The following is a 15967-nucleotide window of genomic DNA, read 5'->3' on the forward strand; positions in this document are numbered from 1 at the left end:
TTCTTATCCGGTAACTGTCCAGACCACACCCACTCCTCCAAGGCCAGTTTGCCAAACAAAGCAGCCTATTTGAAGATCGAAAATTTAAAGCAAACCCCACCTACCTTTGGAGGGGTTGGCATGCCCTTGACATCCGGCCCCTGGCATAGGGTTGCTTCGTGGCTTTACCAGCCGTGAAACTGGAAAGCGGAGAATTCGTCTTGCTAATGTGAGCTGTCGGTCACAAGTGGCCTCTGAAGCTCCTTACAAGCACGGATTCAAATAGAATTTCCTGCAAATCTCTTGCCCCTCCGACCACACTGCTTTTTTTCAGTCGTGTTTTGGAGCTGTAGCCGTTGTGAGAAGCTGCCGAAGTGGGTTCTGAGGACCAAGACTTGGAGATAGATGTTCCTTCCACAGAATCTGCCCCCGCCCAGGGCTACCCCAGAGAAAGCACGTACCATAAATGGGGTTCTGTTGGGGGCAGGGCTGAAATCGCTGGGACGAGAGGCCTGGTCAGCACGAGGACCCTTGCTTCTGTTGACCATGGGAGGTCAGGCACTTCCTTCCAGGCTGCCCCCTCCGGGAGCTCCCATGCCTGCCTCGTGCCCCATGGTGGAAGCGGGCCTCAGCGCCCACTAGCCCAAGAACCCAGCCAGACAGAGCCACGGCTGGGAGGAGGGCTTCCCGCTGTCCTGTCTGCTCGCTGCTCTTCACAGATCTTGCGTAGTAGTTAGTCTCCGAAGACAGCCCTGTGGTCTAAACTCCCAGTATGCACGCCCTGTGTGGACCCCTCCCACACCAATCTGGGCCGACCAGGTGCAACCAAGTACATGACGGAAGTGGCAGTGTGGCTCTCAGGCCTAGGTTATAAGAAGCCTTGCAGACTCTGCCTTGGTCTCTCGGGATTCTCATGCCAGGACAGCCCCTCTCTGGGACTCAGCCACCATGCTGTGAGAAGATGGAGAGCCGCGGGGAAGCCAGAGGTGGGTGCCTCCCATGGACGGTCCCAGCCGAACCTAGACGTCACCTGCCGAGTGAGTGAAGAAGCCCCTGAGTGAACCTCCAGCTGAGTCCAAGCTTTGGCTCCAGCCCCAGCCACCATCTGACCACAGCTACATGAGAAACGACAGCAAGAGCCCCCCTGGGCCCAGTCTGCTCACAGAACCACAAGAAAGCACGATCCACTGTTAACTCGGCTGTTACTCAAGGCCACGAAGTTTGGAAGTTGTTAGGTACACAGCAGTAGATCCCAGGGATGTCGTGTGTGGCCAGATGACCTGAGTGTGTGACTGGAGCTGGGGAGACAGGCTGGTGTTCCCCCTTTGGGTTCTGACTGTAACTCGGGGTATTCGTGCCCGGTTCTCTAGCTTGCACGGGGCCCAGTGGGAGGGTAGTGGGGGTGGGGGAGGGTGACCCAAATGTGGTCTAACTCAAGATGCTCCAGAGGCTGGCAGGCCCGAAAATGACAGGGAGGCAGGTTGACCTATGAGTATTTGCTTTAATGTTAGGAGAACAAGACAGTCAGAACCTGTTCTCTTCAACAGAATGAGAGCTCTCAAGGTGGAGGCCTGCCTTATTTATGTCTGCTGCGCCCACAGCCTAGCACTTGTCAGGCACATTGAGTCCCTCAGCGTGGTTGAATTGAGAAGACTGGGTTTCCATGACCCTAACGAGCATGTGAGTCAGTGCGTGCTCTGAACAGGACATCACAAGGGACCAGGGAAATAGGGGCAGACCCTGGATCCCTGCTCCCTGAGAACTCACAGTCTGATGGAGGAGGTGAGGCTTCTGCCAGTCCGATGGGGAAAGGACATAGTTTTCATCTTCAGCAAGCCCCTGACCCACACTGCAGGGACTCAGAATGCAGGCAGAGAATAGCTATTCCCTCTTTCCTCTTGTATGTTTTCAAAGGAGCTGGGGGCTGGGTGGGCAGGCCTCCTGGTCCAGAGAGATCTTTTGAGAAACCTTCGGCGCAAGCCAGGCCAGGCTCCCTGGTGCGGCAGCTACCTTTCCCTGTCACTCAAGTGCCCAGGACGTGCCGGGATCCCCCAGAGAGTGCGTGTGCCATGGCCCCTGGCCTCGGGGAGCACTCACAGCTGACATAGCGGGTGGTCGACTGAACCCACGCAGCCGCCGCTGCCCAAAACAGCACCAGCAAAGACAGAGCAGAATTAAATGGAGCTGCCAGCCCTATTCAGTGAGAGGGAGAGTAGGTGGGTTTGTTTAAAATACTCCCATTACAGTCAGTTAACCTTTATGTTCCCTAAATGAAAACTGTATAAACCTGAAATTTTCGTTGATCAGGTTGCCTAGGAACAGGCAGCAGGTTTTCATAAGACAATGCAATAGATTGTCACCGATAGGGCCATTAGGAAGTGAGCTGGTTAGCCGTATTATTCCGGATCCCGGTGCTGGCGTCAGGTAATTATCTGTCTGCCTCTGCAGAGCACACCCATCTTCCTGGGTTCGGGCAGACTCTTGCAAATGAGCTTTCTCAGCCCGCTTCGGAGTCCCAGGGATGGAGCGTAGGAGCAAATTGTCACCCTGGGCTTATGAGAGAAATCTGAAAGACCAATTCTGATGAATGTATTTCGTTTTAATCACCTCTCCTTACCACTACTTGCAACAGTAACACTCAAAGCAGAAAACTTGGCAAATAAACAGCAATAACAAAATGCACCGTGGAAGTGAAAGAACAAAGTCGCTCTAAGGCAACTTTGGTATGTCTTTGTAATATTTTCCCCATATAGGATATGTATATACACTTATTTATCTTCCACAAAGATCCTATCCCCATATATGATATGCATCTACACTTACTTATCTTCCCCCCACCCCTTACATTTAGGGTGACCAACCATCCTGGACTGAGGGTTTCCCAATACTGTTGCATGTTATTATCAGCATACTTTTCTGTGGCTTCATAGCTTTCAGTCAGCTTGGATGAACCAAAATTGGCTAACTGATTCCCTGTTCTTGGACATTTAGGGTATTTCCTTTAGAAAAGTACTATAATCAGTGCTTGTCACCACAGTAGCCTTATCCATATAAGTTTATTCTTATAAAGTAGGATTTTATCCTGCAAGTAGGATTATTAGGTCAAAGAATGCATACTTGTATGGCTTTCGATATTTTGTCTTGTTGCCCTCCAAAAAGATACGTGCTAATTCCTACCCCTCCTCCCCATACTCTCTGGGGCTCTGACATCAAGGAATCCTGTCATCGTAGCCAATCTGATAGATGAGAAGGTATCTTGTTTAGGAGTATCATTTGTGATGTGTGATATGAAAGATATGTCTAATTACTAGTCATTTGTGAATTGCTTGTTCATGTCGTTCACCCATTTCCATTTCGGGATGCTCATCTCTTTCTTTTTAATCTATAAAAACTCTTTGCATGAAGCTTATCAGGCATATTGAGCCTGAGTATTGAGCCATTTTGTCCATGGTTTTAAAGACTGTGTGGTTATCACTCTTTAAAGAGCAAGAGTGAGTAATACCTGTTATCTGGTATCTCTGAAAGACCAGTTAATATTTTAGGTAATTAAAGCTTCCCCCAAGCCTTAAGCACTAAAATATTTTCTTAATGTTTATTTATTTTGAGAGAGAGAGAGAGCATGCAGGGGACGGGCAGAGAGTGAGGGAGAGAGTGAATCCCAAGCAGGCTCCACACTGTCAGCACAGAGCCTGGCCCAAGGCTCATTCTCACAGACCGTGAAATCATGACCTGAGCCAAAATCAAGAGTCAGACTCTTAACCGACTGAGCCACCCAGGCGCCCCAATGAAATATGTTTTTAATTGAAATATTTGGGATGAGAAGATTTGAGAGCTATCCATATCTCCAAAGTGGATAGCCCGTATAGGTCCCTTTAAAGCAAAGTATAAGGCACATAATGGAACTTCTTTATATCTCAGATACCCTGGCAACGATAGTAATTTTCTGTGTGATAGTGAGACCCTCAGCAGCTGTTGAGCCACGTGGAGTTTGGGCTCCTATGCCATCTGGCCCCCTTTTAAATATGGTACCTGATTCTTCTCTTCTCTCCCTCGCTATCAGACTGTCATGCTGATTCTTTTTGCTTCCATAACAGCCCTGCCCTACAGCATCCCATCTTCATCAGTGACGGGGCTGATTACCAGTTAACGATGTTTGTTAAGTTTGTCTGTAAACTCAAAGAAGTAAGCACAGAGCAGGCATCTGAAACACGCTCTTAAAAATAGTGCAGCTACTTCAGCAGGCAACGGTTTTACCTCTCCCCTGGAGTTTGTATTCTACATCATTAAGGTGGTTAAGTAAGTGACTTCTGTGTTGTGTGAGCAGAATAGGATTAAGAAATTTTGGAGGCAGAAGGGAAATAGGAAAGATTAGCAACCACTCGAAGACGTAGCTGCAGAATGAGAAACCGGTAATCCAGATGGACAGAAGCGGTGTTTAATGTCATTACTTCTCCCAGGAGCATGCTGGGGCAGGTTTTATGGAGACGGTGGCATCGCTGACCTAGAAATTTTAAAACTCCAGCTTCCAGACCTGCACCTGCCAGGATATGGCTTACGGCACATTACGCAAGCCTGCTGGTGTTCAGTTTTGTCATCTGTGAAATGGAGCTGAAACTAACTGGCCTGTGTCTTTAATAAGAGAGAGAATCAGGTGGCCTGATGTGAAGGGTCACCGGCCTGAAGGAATTTGCAAGCATGTGAAGGGCCAAACAGTTGTGAGGGACTTTTACTACTGCTATTGTTTTTCTTCACAGATACACCCAGCAGCCATCGTCTGCACACGTCCCAGTCTGAGCACTCGGCGCCAGCACGTGTGTCTTCAGCCCGCGTCCCTGCCACCCCTCCAAACCCAATTTCATCCTTGTAGGTTTCTCCAAAGCAGGATTTGCAACAAGTGGCGTGTTTTCTTAAATATTTGTTTTGCAGGCCATTTACTCGGCTTGGCTATTTTTACAGTGAATAAGGAGCAAGGCTAAAAATACCTTAGCTGGTAACCAGATCCGTTCTGCATTTGACATTTACGTGGAATTCATTTGCATCTCATTTGTTCGCCTTTCTGTTTAACAGGTAGAATGTAAGAAAGCTCAGCCTAAGGAAGTCATGTTCCCACCGGGGACAAGAGGCCGGGCCCGGGGACTGCCTTACACCATGGACGCGTTCATGCTTGGCATGGGAATGCTAGGTGAGTCTGGGCGGGACCCTGGGGACACAGCAGAGCCATCACGGACTATACACCCAGCTGGGTCATCTACCAGTTGGGCAAGCTGCCTTACCTCTCTGAGCCTCAGTTTCCTCGTCTGTAAACAAAGGTGACAGGCCCCTTTGCAAGACATTTGTAACCATTAAATGAAGAGAGATAGATACATAGACAATAGATGGATAATAGGTAAATAGGGAAGTAGGTAGGAAGATAGGTGATAGATGATAGATAGATAGATAGATAGATCATCTTGTCCCATGCCTGGCTCATAAGAGCTGCTTGATACTATTTTATCACCTTTCCGCTCCCTTTTCAAAAGGAGAAGAGCCACCCCCGGGTCCTCACTCCTCTCTACTAACTGGGCGTTCTTAAAGACCTAAGGACGCCTCGCGGTTTCACCTGTGTGAGCTGGGGCTACATTTTCTAAAACTTGGGAGAGGAGGGGGAGTGATGAAGGTGGGCTATAATCCTGTCTATTTAAATGATTAACATTTTTTCTCTTGGGATATCAGAATTTGCATTTAAATGGATGTTTTAAATGGCCTGTTTTACTCTTTATTTGCCAAAAAAAAAAAAAAAAAAAAAAAAAAGATGAAAGACAAAGTGTGTTTGTTCCGACAAAAAATGATCTCTCCTGGCTTTTAGAGAAATTAAGTTGCATATTATGCCCCTTCCTTAAAGGTATCTCTGTCCGTCCCGCGCAGATAATTGAAAATCTTACCGCTTAAATGGCATGAAAAATGGAGAAAGCAGTGGAGGAGCGTAATGGTGTGGGTCGCAACAATAATTAGAAATTTCAAGGCGAGAGAACGGTATTTTAGTGCAAGTTATTGTGTGTCGGGAAAATACTAATTAAATGGGATAAATGGTAGTTAATGGTAAAATTCCATTCAGGCACAGGATCTGTCTAGTTTTAATGGATTTTCATTTGGTTTGGCTGAGTCCTCCTTCTATATTGTTTGATCGGTTCTTTGTGTGTTTTCAGATTTGCAGCTCTTTGAATCATTCCTGGCTCAATTTTAAATGTATAAAACTTTTCTTGGCGTTATAAATTCTTAAAAAGAATTGTATCTATCTTGTCTGAGGAAATAACAAGGGGAGGTAAAGTTATTTTGTGGAACTTTAAGAAATGGAAAGAGATGCCATGAGAATTCCTGAAACTGGCTGCAATGGTACTTCTTCTGGAAGGAATTCTTTCGGTTTAACCAAGTTTCGATGGAAATTCCTATGTACTTCTTTAAAAATTGGCCAAACGATTCTAATGCTGATCTAGAAGAAGAAACACATGAGACTGAATAAGGAAATGTTTTCAAAAGAGTAGTGAGAAAAGGCCAGTTTGACCAAATAGCAGAACATAGCACAAAGCTACGGTAATTAAGTGGTGTGGTGTATAGGGACGTGCCTGTTGATAGAAAGTTAAAGCACCTGAACTAAATGTATTTCTGTGTATGAGTATCATTATTATACAGAAATGACTTTTAAAAATCAGTGGGAATTATCTCCTGGTTGGCTAGGAGACACTTGGCTAGCTCTTGCTTAAAAAGTCATTTTTATGTGGTTTTTACTTTATGTTGTATACCAAAAGAAGGTCTGAATGGATTAATAGTTTTAAATTTTAAAATCACATCTTAAAAGAGTTGCCGCCTGCTGGCATGGGGAGTCTTGAATTTTAAAGGTTGAGTATAAAGGCCCTGGGGCATAAATCCTTTTTAGGATCAGATCTTCAGAAGTGCCCTATCTTTCTGAGTCTAACTTGATGCCCTTGACATGCTGAGGAAAATGGACTGTTTTCTTCAGGTGCAGAGGCGTGAGGCGAAGCCAGCTCACTCTTGTCAGTTGCCACAGAGCAAAGGTGCAAAGGTCAACGTTCGCCCCAGACTGTGTAGGCAAGGGCTGGGGATCGATGTCTCCATGGACACCCAAGCTCGGATCCCTGAACAGAGGGCATCCAGTGGTTTTAAGATGGGAGCCAAGAGGCTCCTGGATGGCTCAGTCGGTTAAGCATCCGACTTTGGCTTAGGTCATGATCTTGCGGTCCGTGAGTTCGAGCCCCGTGTCGGGCTCTGTGCTGACAGCTCGGAGCCTGGATCCTGTTTCGGATTCTGTGTCTCCCTCCCTCTCTGACCCTCCCCCATTCATGCTGTCTCTCCCTGTCTCAAAAATAAATAAACGTTAAAAAAAAATTAAAAAAAAAAAAAAAAAGATGGGAGCCAAGGCAGGGAGGCTTTGTCGAACCTGGGAGGTGTTCAGGGGCGAGTAGGCTTTGAGCACCTGCTGCGTGCCTTGCCCCGGGCTGGTGCTGGGAGACAGTGCTTATTAACAAGGTGGATGTGGTCCCTGCCCTCTGAAGCTCGTGGTCCGGTGAGCATGACAACAGTTAACAGCTAATCCTACAGATAGTTATCCTCATAGAGTTATGGGGTGCTTTAGGAGCACATAATAGAGAATGGAAATCAGTCTGAGGAATCAGGGAATACCTCCCTGTGAAGGTGACCTGTTAGCGGAGCTGAGAAGGTGAGCAAGCGAAGGGTGATCCAGACAGGAATAGCCTTAGAAGGTCAGGGTCCCTGTATGGAAACCTGAGAGCCCACTAGCCTGGCGGAGGGGTCACGTCCACACGGGACATGTGCGAGGAGGAGTGCCAGGCTCGGTGCCTCCAGGATTAGCTTTGACCCAGCTGGTGATGGGCAAACCCTCGTGGTCTGTGATTGGCTTCTGCTTCTTGAGGGAGGGATGTGTGATGAGTGATGAATGGCAGGAACTCACTCCCCTGCCCCACTTATTTTCCCATCTCTCATGGTTGAAGTTATGCCTTCCCTGAGCTGCAGTAAAGAAGTAATTGTTGGTTAAAAATGTTGTCGTGGTTGAATCTATTCGTCCTTGAGTTATGACCTCCCACGGCCCCCCCCCCCCACCAATCGACATCCCTGCCACTTAAGGCTTTTGCCTTTTGCCCATGGAGGTCTGTTGAGGCTGTTACCAGGCAGAGCCCCCAGGCCTCAGCCAGCCCCACCTCCTGTCACAGAGATTTTCCTCCTTCTCCAGTCAAGCATAGAGCCCTTTGGATGGAATTGGTGGTGTTAGCCTAGCCTCCACCAATTGGGACGTGGGGGCTGGGTAAGCCAGTGGGGAGAGCCTTGGACTTGAGAACCAGGAAGTCTGGACTCCTCACCCCATGAGCTGTGTGACTTGGGACAAGTGACAACATCTCTGTCCTTCGGTTTACCCCATCCTTAGATAGGAATATGGGAAACTCTCACTTCATAGGGTTGTTGATGATAAATGAAACCATATCGTGTCCAGCCAGTGCTACATTTCATCAAATCCAAGGTATCGTAGGTGGTGAAATTCATCTTTGTACAAACATTCAGAAAGAAAAATAAATATGCTGTTAATTAACCTGCACCAATGCTTTCTTATCACAATGACCGTGAGATAGAGCCTACTTTCCGAGATGTGAAAATGTGAAAAGATAAAAAAATGCGTGTCTTCCAGTCAACAAAATACAGCAATAGGTGTTATTAGTAAAGTAGTGGGGAGCCCCAGGCCTTCCCACCCAAGCAGGTGCCCAACACCCTTCCACATTGCCCAACACCGTTCCTGCCAGTGACTGGGAACACAAAGCAGCAGGTGTGACTTGTGCTGTGGCACCTGTAGTCTCCTGCTCCATTCAGACCCTCAGCCCAAGGAGTTGGATTATCTTTGAGTTTCTGCCTCCCAACAAAGATCCGTGCACAGGGCTCCAGGCCTCATCAGACCCCAGTCCTCCTGAGGCCCCAGCCACTATGGTGAAGGCCTCCAGACATTCGCTGAGATGGGCTTCCTGAGAGCTGCCAGAATGTTCCCCCAGCCAGGAACCAGCTCAGCCCAAGGTCCAGGTGGAAGGGGTGAAGCACGCACAGTGCCAGGGAACACGCTCACAGTCTCATGGCCTGGTTGGCCTCTTGCCTCCTCGGCCAGGCTGGAGTGTCTGCCGAGCCTCTGATGCACTTGCTGGAGACTCCCGGAGCTGCCCTTCTCTCGCATTGTCATAGCCTGGCATCCCAGGCCTCTGGACTCTCTGGGCAAGGAGAGTGCCATCTGCTGTTTCGCTTCTTCTCTCTTACCACGGTGGCATCGGGCGGAGTCTGATCCTTCGCTAAGGTGGGATGGCCTGACATGTCCCCACAAGTCACCTGGGTCTCCTCCCACCCCCCATGGCGTTCATCTGTCCTTGGAATCACTACCATCACCCGTAACATGTCAATGCCATCACTATGACAGTTTGGCTGATGAACTCGGTGCAGACAGAAAAACATTTTTTAAGAGCTCTTTAATGAAATGAGGATTCAGTGATTGACATTTTTGTTGTTAGAAGAGCAGAAAAAATCTGTAACCCTTGTACAGATTTTTAGAAGTGAGACTATTAAACCATGAAAGCTTTTAAATCCATTCGCTCAGCAAATATTTATTGAGCACCTACGAAGGGCAGGCACTGTTCTAGGTGCTTAGAATGCATCAGGGAGCAGACATTCTAGGGAGACAACAGATACACTGGTCTGTAAATGACTCGGGAACTGTGAAGCTAATTTTTAAACGCCCTTTAAGGTTTCCTCCGTGCTTGGGGAGATTGCATCAAAGGGAGGCTGATGAGCGTGTAGTTGCACTTCATTCTTTCTTGATCTCTCTTGATGTGGCTCTGCCTACGTCCTTGGGAGGAAACCTACAGCTGTTTTGGTTTTAGCTTTCAGAGCCTTTGACAGAATCTTAGAATAATCAGCCCGATGGGAATTGCTTTAAAAGAATGCAGGAGAGCGGTGGAGGGGTCGTTCTGAGGCCAGCTCTCCCTGCCTTTGAGCCGGACAAAACCAAAATCAACTGAGGCCCTTGGAAAAGTCTTTTAGCAGCCTTCAGACTTGGTTCCATGGCCTTGCGGCGGCCAAGAGGTGCCCACAATTATCCAGCTCGGTGCACTGGAATCTCTGGTTTTTCTTTTTAAATTTTTTTTAATGTCTATTTTTATTTTTGAGAGGAGAGACAGAGTGCAAGCAGGGGAGGGGCAGAGAGAAAGAGAGACACAGAATCGGAAGCAGGCTCCAGGCTCCGAGCTGTCAGCACAGAGCCCGATGCGGGGCTCGAACCCACGAACCATGAGATCATGACCTGAGCTGAAGCCGGAAGCTTAACCGACTGAGCCACCCAGGCGCCCCTCTGGGTTTTCTTAACGAAAATCGACTTCATAAAAGCAAACATGATTATTGCTGATATATTTTTTTCTTTTTGGCCTTCTCTGCCCTCAGCTGATATAGTCCTACTGCCTTTAACTATCTTGGCCTCGCTGGGCACACTCTATTTAACATGTGTGATGCCGCTGGTAGAGTGCTACCTCGTTGCTGAGGCCTTGCAGAAGCTTCAATCTGCAGGCCCGGAAATAGACCCTGTAGACCAGCTGAAGAAAGCCTAAGGCATTCTTAACAATGCTCATCCTGAGACGTCCCTGTGAAGTCTTGACCCATTGTTCCCCGACATTAAGCCCCTCTGAAATGAAAGGGGGAAAAAAATCATCATCTAGAAGAGACGAGCTGTAATCCGCGGGTGTTCACTCACAGATCAAAAGGAGATTGGCTGGAATTTAGAGCCGCTTGTCTAGACCCATTTGTCTTTCCCCAGAATATCTGCTGAGGTGCTTCCCGAGGAGGTCTCCATTTGTTCAGCTGTTTCCTGGTGGGCAGGAAACTCAAAATCTAGCCCTTCCTTTTCCTTCTAGCACAACACAGTGCACCAGAACTTTCTGTGATGGTGGAAAGGGCCTATATTTGCACTGCCCAAGATGGTAGCCGCTAGCCCTATGTGGCTACTGAGCATTGAAGATGTGGCTCCTACGACCGAGAAGCTGGAGTTTTTCATCATAATTTAGACTTAAATTTGAATTGGACAGTGTAGGCCTAAAGATGCTCCTTGGCTTCGGGGTCTGGGCATCTCGGTAGACCTTGGCCTTCACGTCCTGGCCTGGGAAGGGCTCAGGCCCTAGGTGTTGCATCTGGATGCATACCTCACTGAGCCAACGCGGTGCCCTGGGCAGTGCTCTGCAGCCCACTTGGCACATATGTCATGCTCGGGCAGGTCCCTGGATAAGCAGCCCTTTTCTTGTCTCTTTCAAGTCAGGGGCCTGATGGGAGCAATTTTCCGTGACTGAGTAGCTGAGTCACAGAGCCCGGGAGAGGATGAGTCATATGCCCAGCCTAGAATGCAAACATATTCCAGGGTTGGAGCGAACATCTTCTAGAGTTGGAGCAAAGATCGAGAACCACAGTTCAGAGAACTCTGCTGGCATCCCCGAAAGGAGGCCCTGAAGTGATCTGACTGGCAGATTCAAATGCTGCTGTTGATTTCTGACTTGCTTTCTTTTTTTTGTTTTTCCCCACAATGGAGAGCCTGTCCTCCAGAAAGGTGGCCATCCAGGCAGCAGGCTTAGTTTTTCCTTTAGTGACAAGAGATAATTACTGCGGGATTGATCAGGCATCCAGAGTACTGAGCAAATAAATGGTGCAGTGGCCGGTGCGGGAGGGGCCCCGCTACTCATGGAAGGGGTGGCCGGGTCATCTCGCTATAATATGGCTTGATGGAGCGTCCACGTCGGTGTGCTCTAATGTGGTGTTCATATGCAGCCAGCCAATTTCCCCGTGAGGCCGGGGCGCTGAGCCGTTGGAGCAGAGCTGGGCTGCACAGCAGTAAATGAAGAGGAAAATTGAAGTAATGTTGTATTATAAATTTATGATTTCATCTGCCTGACCCAGAGGATGTTCACGATGGGGGGGCGGAGATAAGATTCCCCCCCCCCCCACTCTGGCAGGTGCCAAATTCTCATCTTGGTGGTGCAGGAGACAGTATTGACGTGTCCAGGAAGATTGGGGTGAGGCCCAAAATTGGGGTGAGCTTGACCGTGCTTGTCTTCCTTCTTGTTGAAGACGGTCACATGTGCCCGGAAGAAAGCAGATCTGGGAGATCTGACTCCCTCCCGAGTCAGGGAGGGGCTGGACGTGCCGCCCTCCCCCCCACCGTCACCCCCCACACACACACCCTGAAGGAGTCTTGAAGATGACACATGGGTCTACACTCCTGCTGTCAGATTAAAATATTTCAGACCCCTAGTGCCACGAAGTTAGAGGCAAAGGAGTCATTTTTCACCAGGAAAGCCCCTAGGCAGCAGTGATTTGGCTGTTTGCATATAATCCGTTTATCAATATTGTTGAAATAATGGTTTAAGAAATCTAGTCATGAAAGATCTGATTTGATAGCAGGTGATTAATTCGGAGGAGAACTGAGCTGGCCAGCCATGAAATAAATACCAGGGAAGAAGCCGCTGAGCGTGCGTCTGCTTAAGGCATCGAGTCTTAGCCTCTATCCCTTCTTCTCTGTCCCCGTGTTCCTTTCCGCACCGGGTGCCAGAGCTTAGCGTTACACTTGGATACCCTGCTCCTCAGCAGTCGGTGCAGAACCGCCAGGTCATCCTGTCTTGTCTGGGCAGCCTTCTGCCGGGGAGACACCGAGCGCCGAGCAATATACACCCAGGGAAAGAGCAGGCGACAAGGCCCTTTTTGGGGTGGAAACAGGTCAGTTGGCCAGTGAGTTGCGACTGCAAATTTGGAAAGGCTCTGGCTATAATAAGGGAAGGGAAGGGAGCCACGGCTGGCCTCAGTTGAGAGTTTGGGCCCGTCCATGCTGCATGGGACCTTGCAGAGCTTTGTACGGCTGGCAAGACTCAAGCTGACAGAGGACAAGGAAGACCCTCCCGCCAAGGGCATGGCCTTGGAGCAGAGGCAAGCGTGGAACCCAAGTGTCCTGATGCCCACAAGGGCGAGCCCCCCTTCTGGGTCTGATGACAGTTCCTCTGGTGGAGCAGGAGTTATGACACCAGCAGGCATGGAGACATGAGGAAGGGCGGGTCCCACCTCTGGACCTCTAAGGCATCAAAGCTCTATGAACAGGCAGCAGGAAGACCAGCAGACTGTAACTCAACACTGCCGGAGTCCCCTCCAGATGAAACCTCAGGAATGATCCTGTTCCTTTAGCCTGCGCCGCAGGTCAGAAGATGCTGGTAACGTGTCCAGATGCACTTGGGACACGGATGGTGAGACCCCAGAGCCTGTGTCTGCGGGTGTTTAAGTTGCTGTACAAAACCGCAGAGACACTGCTGCCCTCGTGGCTGGAGGGCATGGAGACTATCATAAACCCCACCCATCAGAGCAACTTCCTACCAGCATTTTGGTGGCAAGGAACAGAAACAACTCTGGCTGCTGGAAGCAAAAAAAGGAGGTTGTTGGAAGGGGCTCATCAACACACAGAATTGCCAGGAAGGCTGGAGAATAGACAGGAACCGGGGAGCTGGGCGGTCAGCCACAGCCACAACCCAGGCACAACCCAGGAACGACCTGGTCAGGAGGCCACCGTTGCCGCCGCTGGGTGCTGGGCTCACGCTGATGTCATCAGAATAAATTCTGCATTACCGCCCCCTCCTCCGCCCCACTAGCCCCAGAAATGGATCCAAGGAAGACTTTCGTTGGCTGAGCACAGGCTCATGACCTACTTCCCAGCTGCCTAGCTCAGAGAGAGCAAGGGCCCTTTTCTGCTTCTGTGATGGGAGGCAGGCCTCTCTCTAAGACTCAAACACAGAAATGGGGTTCAGGTGCTGGGCAGCCGAAAACAATCATAGACACCCACCTCAGAGGTCAAAGCAAAAGTCAACTGCTGAAGAGCATGAGTGTAGTAAGAGTCCGATCCATTGAGTGGAGGGAGGCAGAGTGGGCCTGACGGGAAGGGAACAGGGGGGTAGCCACGGGTCTCCGGTGGCCGGTAGAATCCGTCCAAGCAGGCCACACACCAGCCTTCTCTGTAGCCTGGGTCAAGAGGCAGGGACATAAACCGTGAAGTGGCCCGAGCAAGCACAATGCAGGGTCGAGAGCCGAGTGGCTGCTCACTGGGAGTTTCATAATATATCACAGAGGACCACACCAACACCAGAACGTTCCATTAGTTTCCTCTGCACCCCACACCCAGCCTGGCAGCAGTTTCCACAAGCAAGCACCCCACAGTTACTGGCCACCCCCGGGGTGACCTGCTGAGATCATGTGGAAAATACGCTTTCTGTGAAATGCCCATGAAAACATGTGGCACGAGGCTTCGGGGTGCGGGCCACGCTTCTGGTGCACGTTTTAACCCAGCCAGAACCTCACCGTTCTCGGAGGGCCTTGGGAAGATGCTGTGACACCCTTTGGAGTGTCCATGCCTGGACATAAGCCCCTGGGACCCTGCCTCCCTTGGGCCATGGCTTCTTAAGCCCAGTGTTTTTCCAGAGGCACAGGGTCAGCCCTGAGTTTTGCCCCTAAACTCTCACCCCCCAAGTACTCCTGCTTTGTCTGGTGCTGGAACTGCTGCTCGCTGCCTTGGGAGGAGGCATTACAAGGACTTTAATCTCCTACTGTCAATAGCTTTAAGGTAAAGTACATTCAGGGTAAGCTCTCCAAATGTCAGAGCCAGGCGTAGGCCCCGTGTTTGGTGCTAACGCGTGGCATTTACTCTGCAGGTTCCAGAAAGTGCGTGGGCTTTGGGGGTCTCTCTGCCCAAATACAGGTTAATTACCAGCAGGCTGACAGCGGTGCCCCCAGCCACAGTAGAGAGGTGACCCAAGCCCTGGCTGGGTAAAGACCCTCACGGGAGACAAATCATTTTGTGCAGGAAAATAACTCAGGCTGTCCTCATTCTGGCCCTTTCTGGGATTTCACCCCAGACCTGAGGCAGCTGTACTAACACGACTGATCTTTCTCTCTGTGTTCAAGGCTATCCCAACTTTGTGGCAACCTATGGGCGCGGCTACCCTGGATTTGCTCCTAGCTATGGCTATCAGTTCCCAGGTGAGTGTCTTTGTCTCCCAGGGCTTTGGGGGGGCTGCATTTGAGGGGAGGCGGGAGGATCCCTAGAGAGAACACAACTCATACACCTGTCCATTCAAGAAATGACCTATAGGAGCTGAGGTTCAAATCCTCTGAACTCCAGGGTCAGGATGCAGCTCGATGTCTGATTAACCAAAGTGTGTCCTCGGTGCCGGGTATTTGAAAGCAGCAGCTTTTAGGGGAAGGGGAAAGAGCTGAGGCAGGAGCCCTCCCTCTCTCTACCCACTCTCTTTTGTCTGGAGCCGGTTACAAGTTCTCACTCACTGGACTGGACTCATCCTCTGCCTCTCCTACGTCCTTCCTCCCTCCCTCCCACCCACCCACATCCGTCCTTCTTCCTTCCTTCCTCCCTCCATTCCCCCTCACTCCCGCTTCCTTGAGCTTTTCCTGGCGACCCTGACTTCTGTGCCCTTCTGTGTGTAACTGTGGTGTGCCGTTGGGGTTTGGGTTCGCTGTCGTGAGTGGGGGTGTGTAGATGGTCCCTCCCCTGCATGTGGGTGTCAGAGACTCGAGGCAGAGCCCACGGTGGTGCCCGTTCACGTGCCCAGGGTTCCCCAGCTCCCATGCAGCTGGGAGACCTGGGACCCCCACCTGAGGCAGGCAGCCCGGACAGGCACGGTCTTGCAGGGGTGAGGGAAAGGGTGCTGAAGGAAGCAATGTTTATGGGGCTTTACTTGTCCCTTGAGGGGGTGAGCCAGCCTTTCCCTGACCTGGAGTACAGACGGTATATAGGGGCACCTGGGGTGTCTGTGTGCAGAGATGGACAGCCAGAGTTTCTAGAGAAGGCATTAGCAACAAGCTTTGTCTTCTTGGGTCCTCTGCCAGGGTGGGGGAGGCTCCCTCAGGGGCTGGGCTTCCA

General features: G+C 50.0%; 1 protein-coding gene across 4 annotated transcripts in view; it reads left to right on the forward strand.

Annotated features, from left to right (window-relative positions):
- The window catches only part of MSI2 (musashi RNA binding protein 2), a 393577-nt gene that overhangs the window by 326565 nt on the left and 51045 nt on the right, over window positions 1–15967 (forward strand). For all 4 annotated transcript variants that reach the window (XM_049636499.1, XM_049636498.1, XM_049636500.1 and 1 more), the window contains exons 9-10: window positions 5047–5161; window positions 14995–15069. In XM_049636499.1, coding sequence (XP_049492456.1) covers window positions 5047–5161; window positions 14995–15069 — 190 coding nt within the window. The remainder of the gene's footprint in view (window positions 1–5046; window positions 5162–14994; window positions 15070–15967) is intronic.

This window comes from Panthera uncia, chromosome E1 (assembly GCF_023721935.1).
Source record: "Panthera uncia isolate 11264 chromosome E1, Puncia_PCG_1.0, whole genome shotgun sequence".
In the NCBI taxonomy this organism is placed as follows: domain Eukaryota; kingdom Metazoa; phylum Chordata; class Mammalia; order Carnivora; family Felidae; genus Panthera; species Panthera uncia.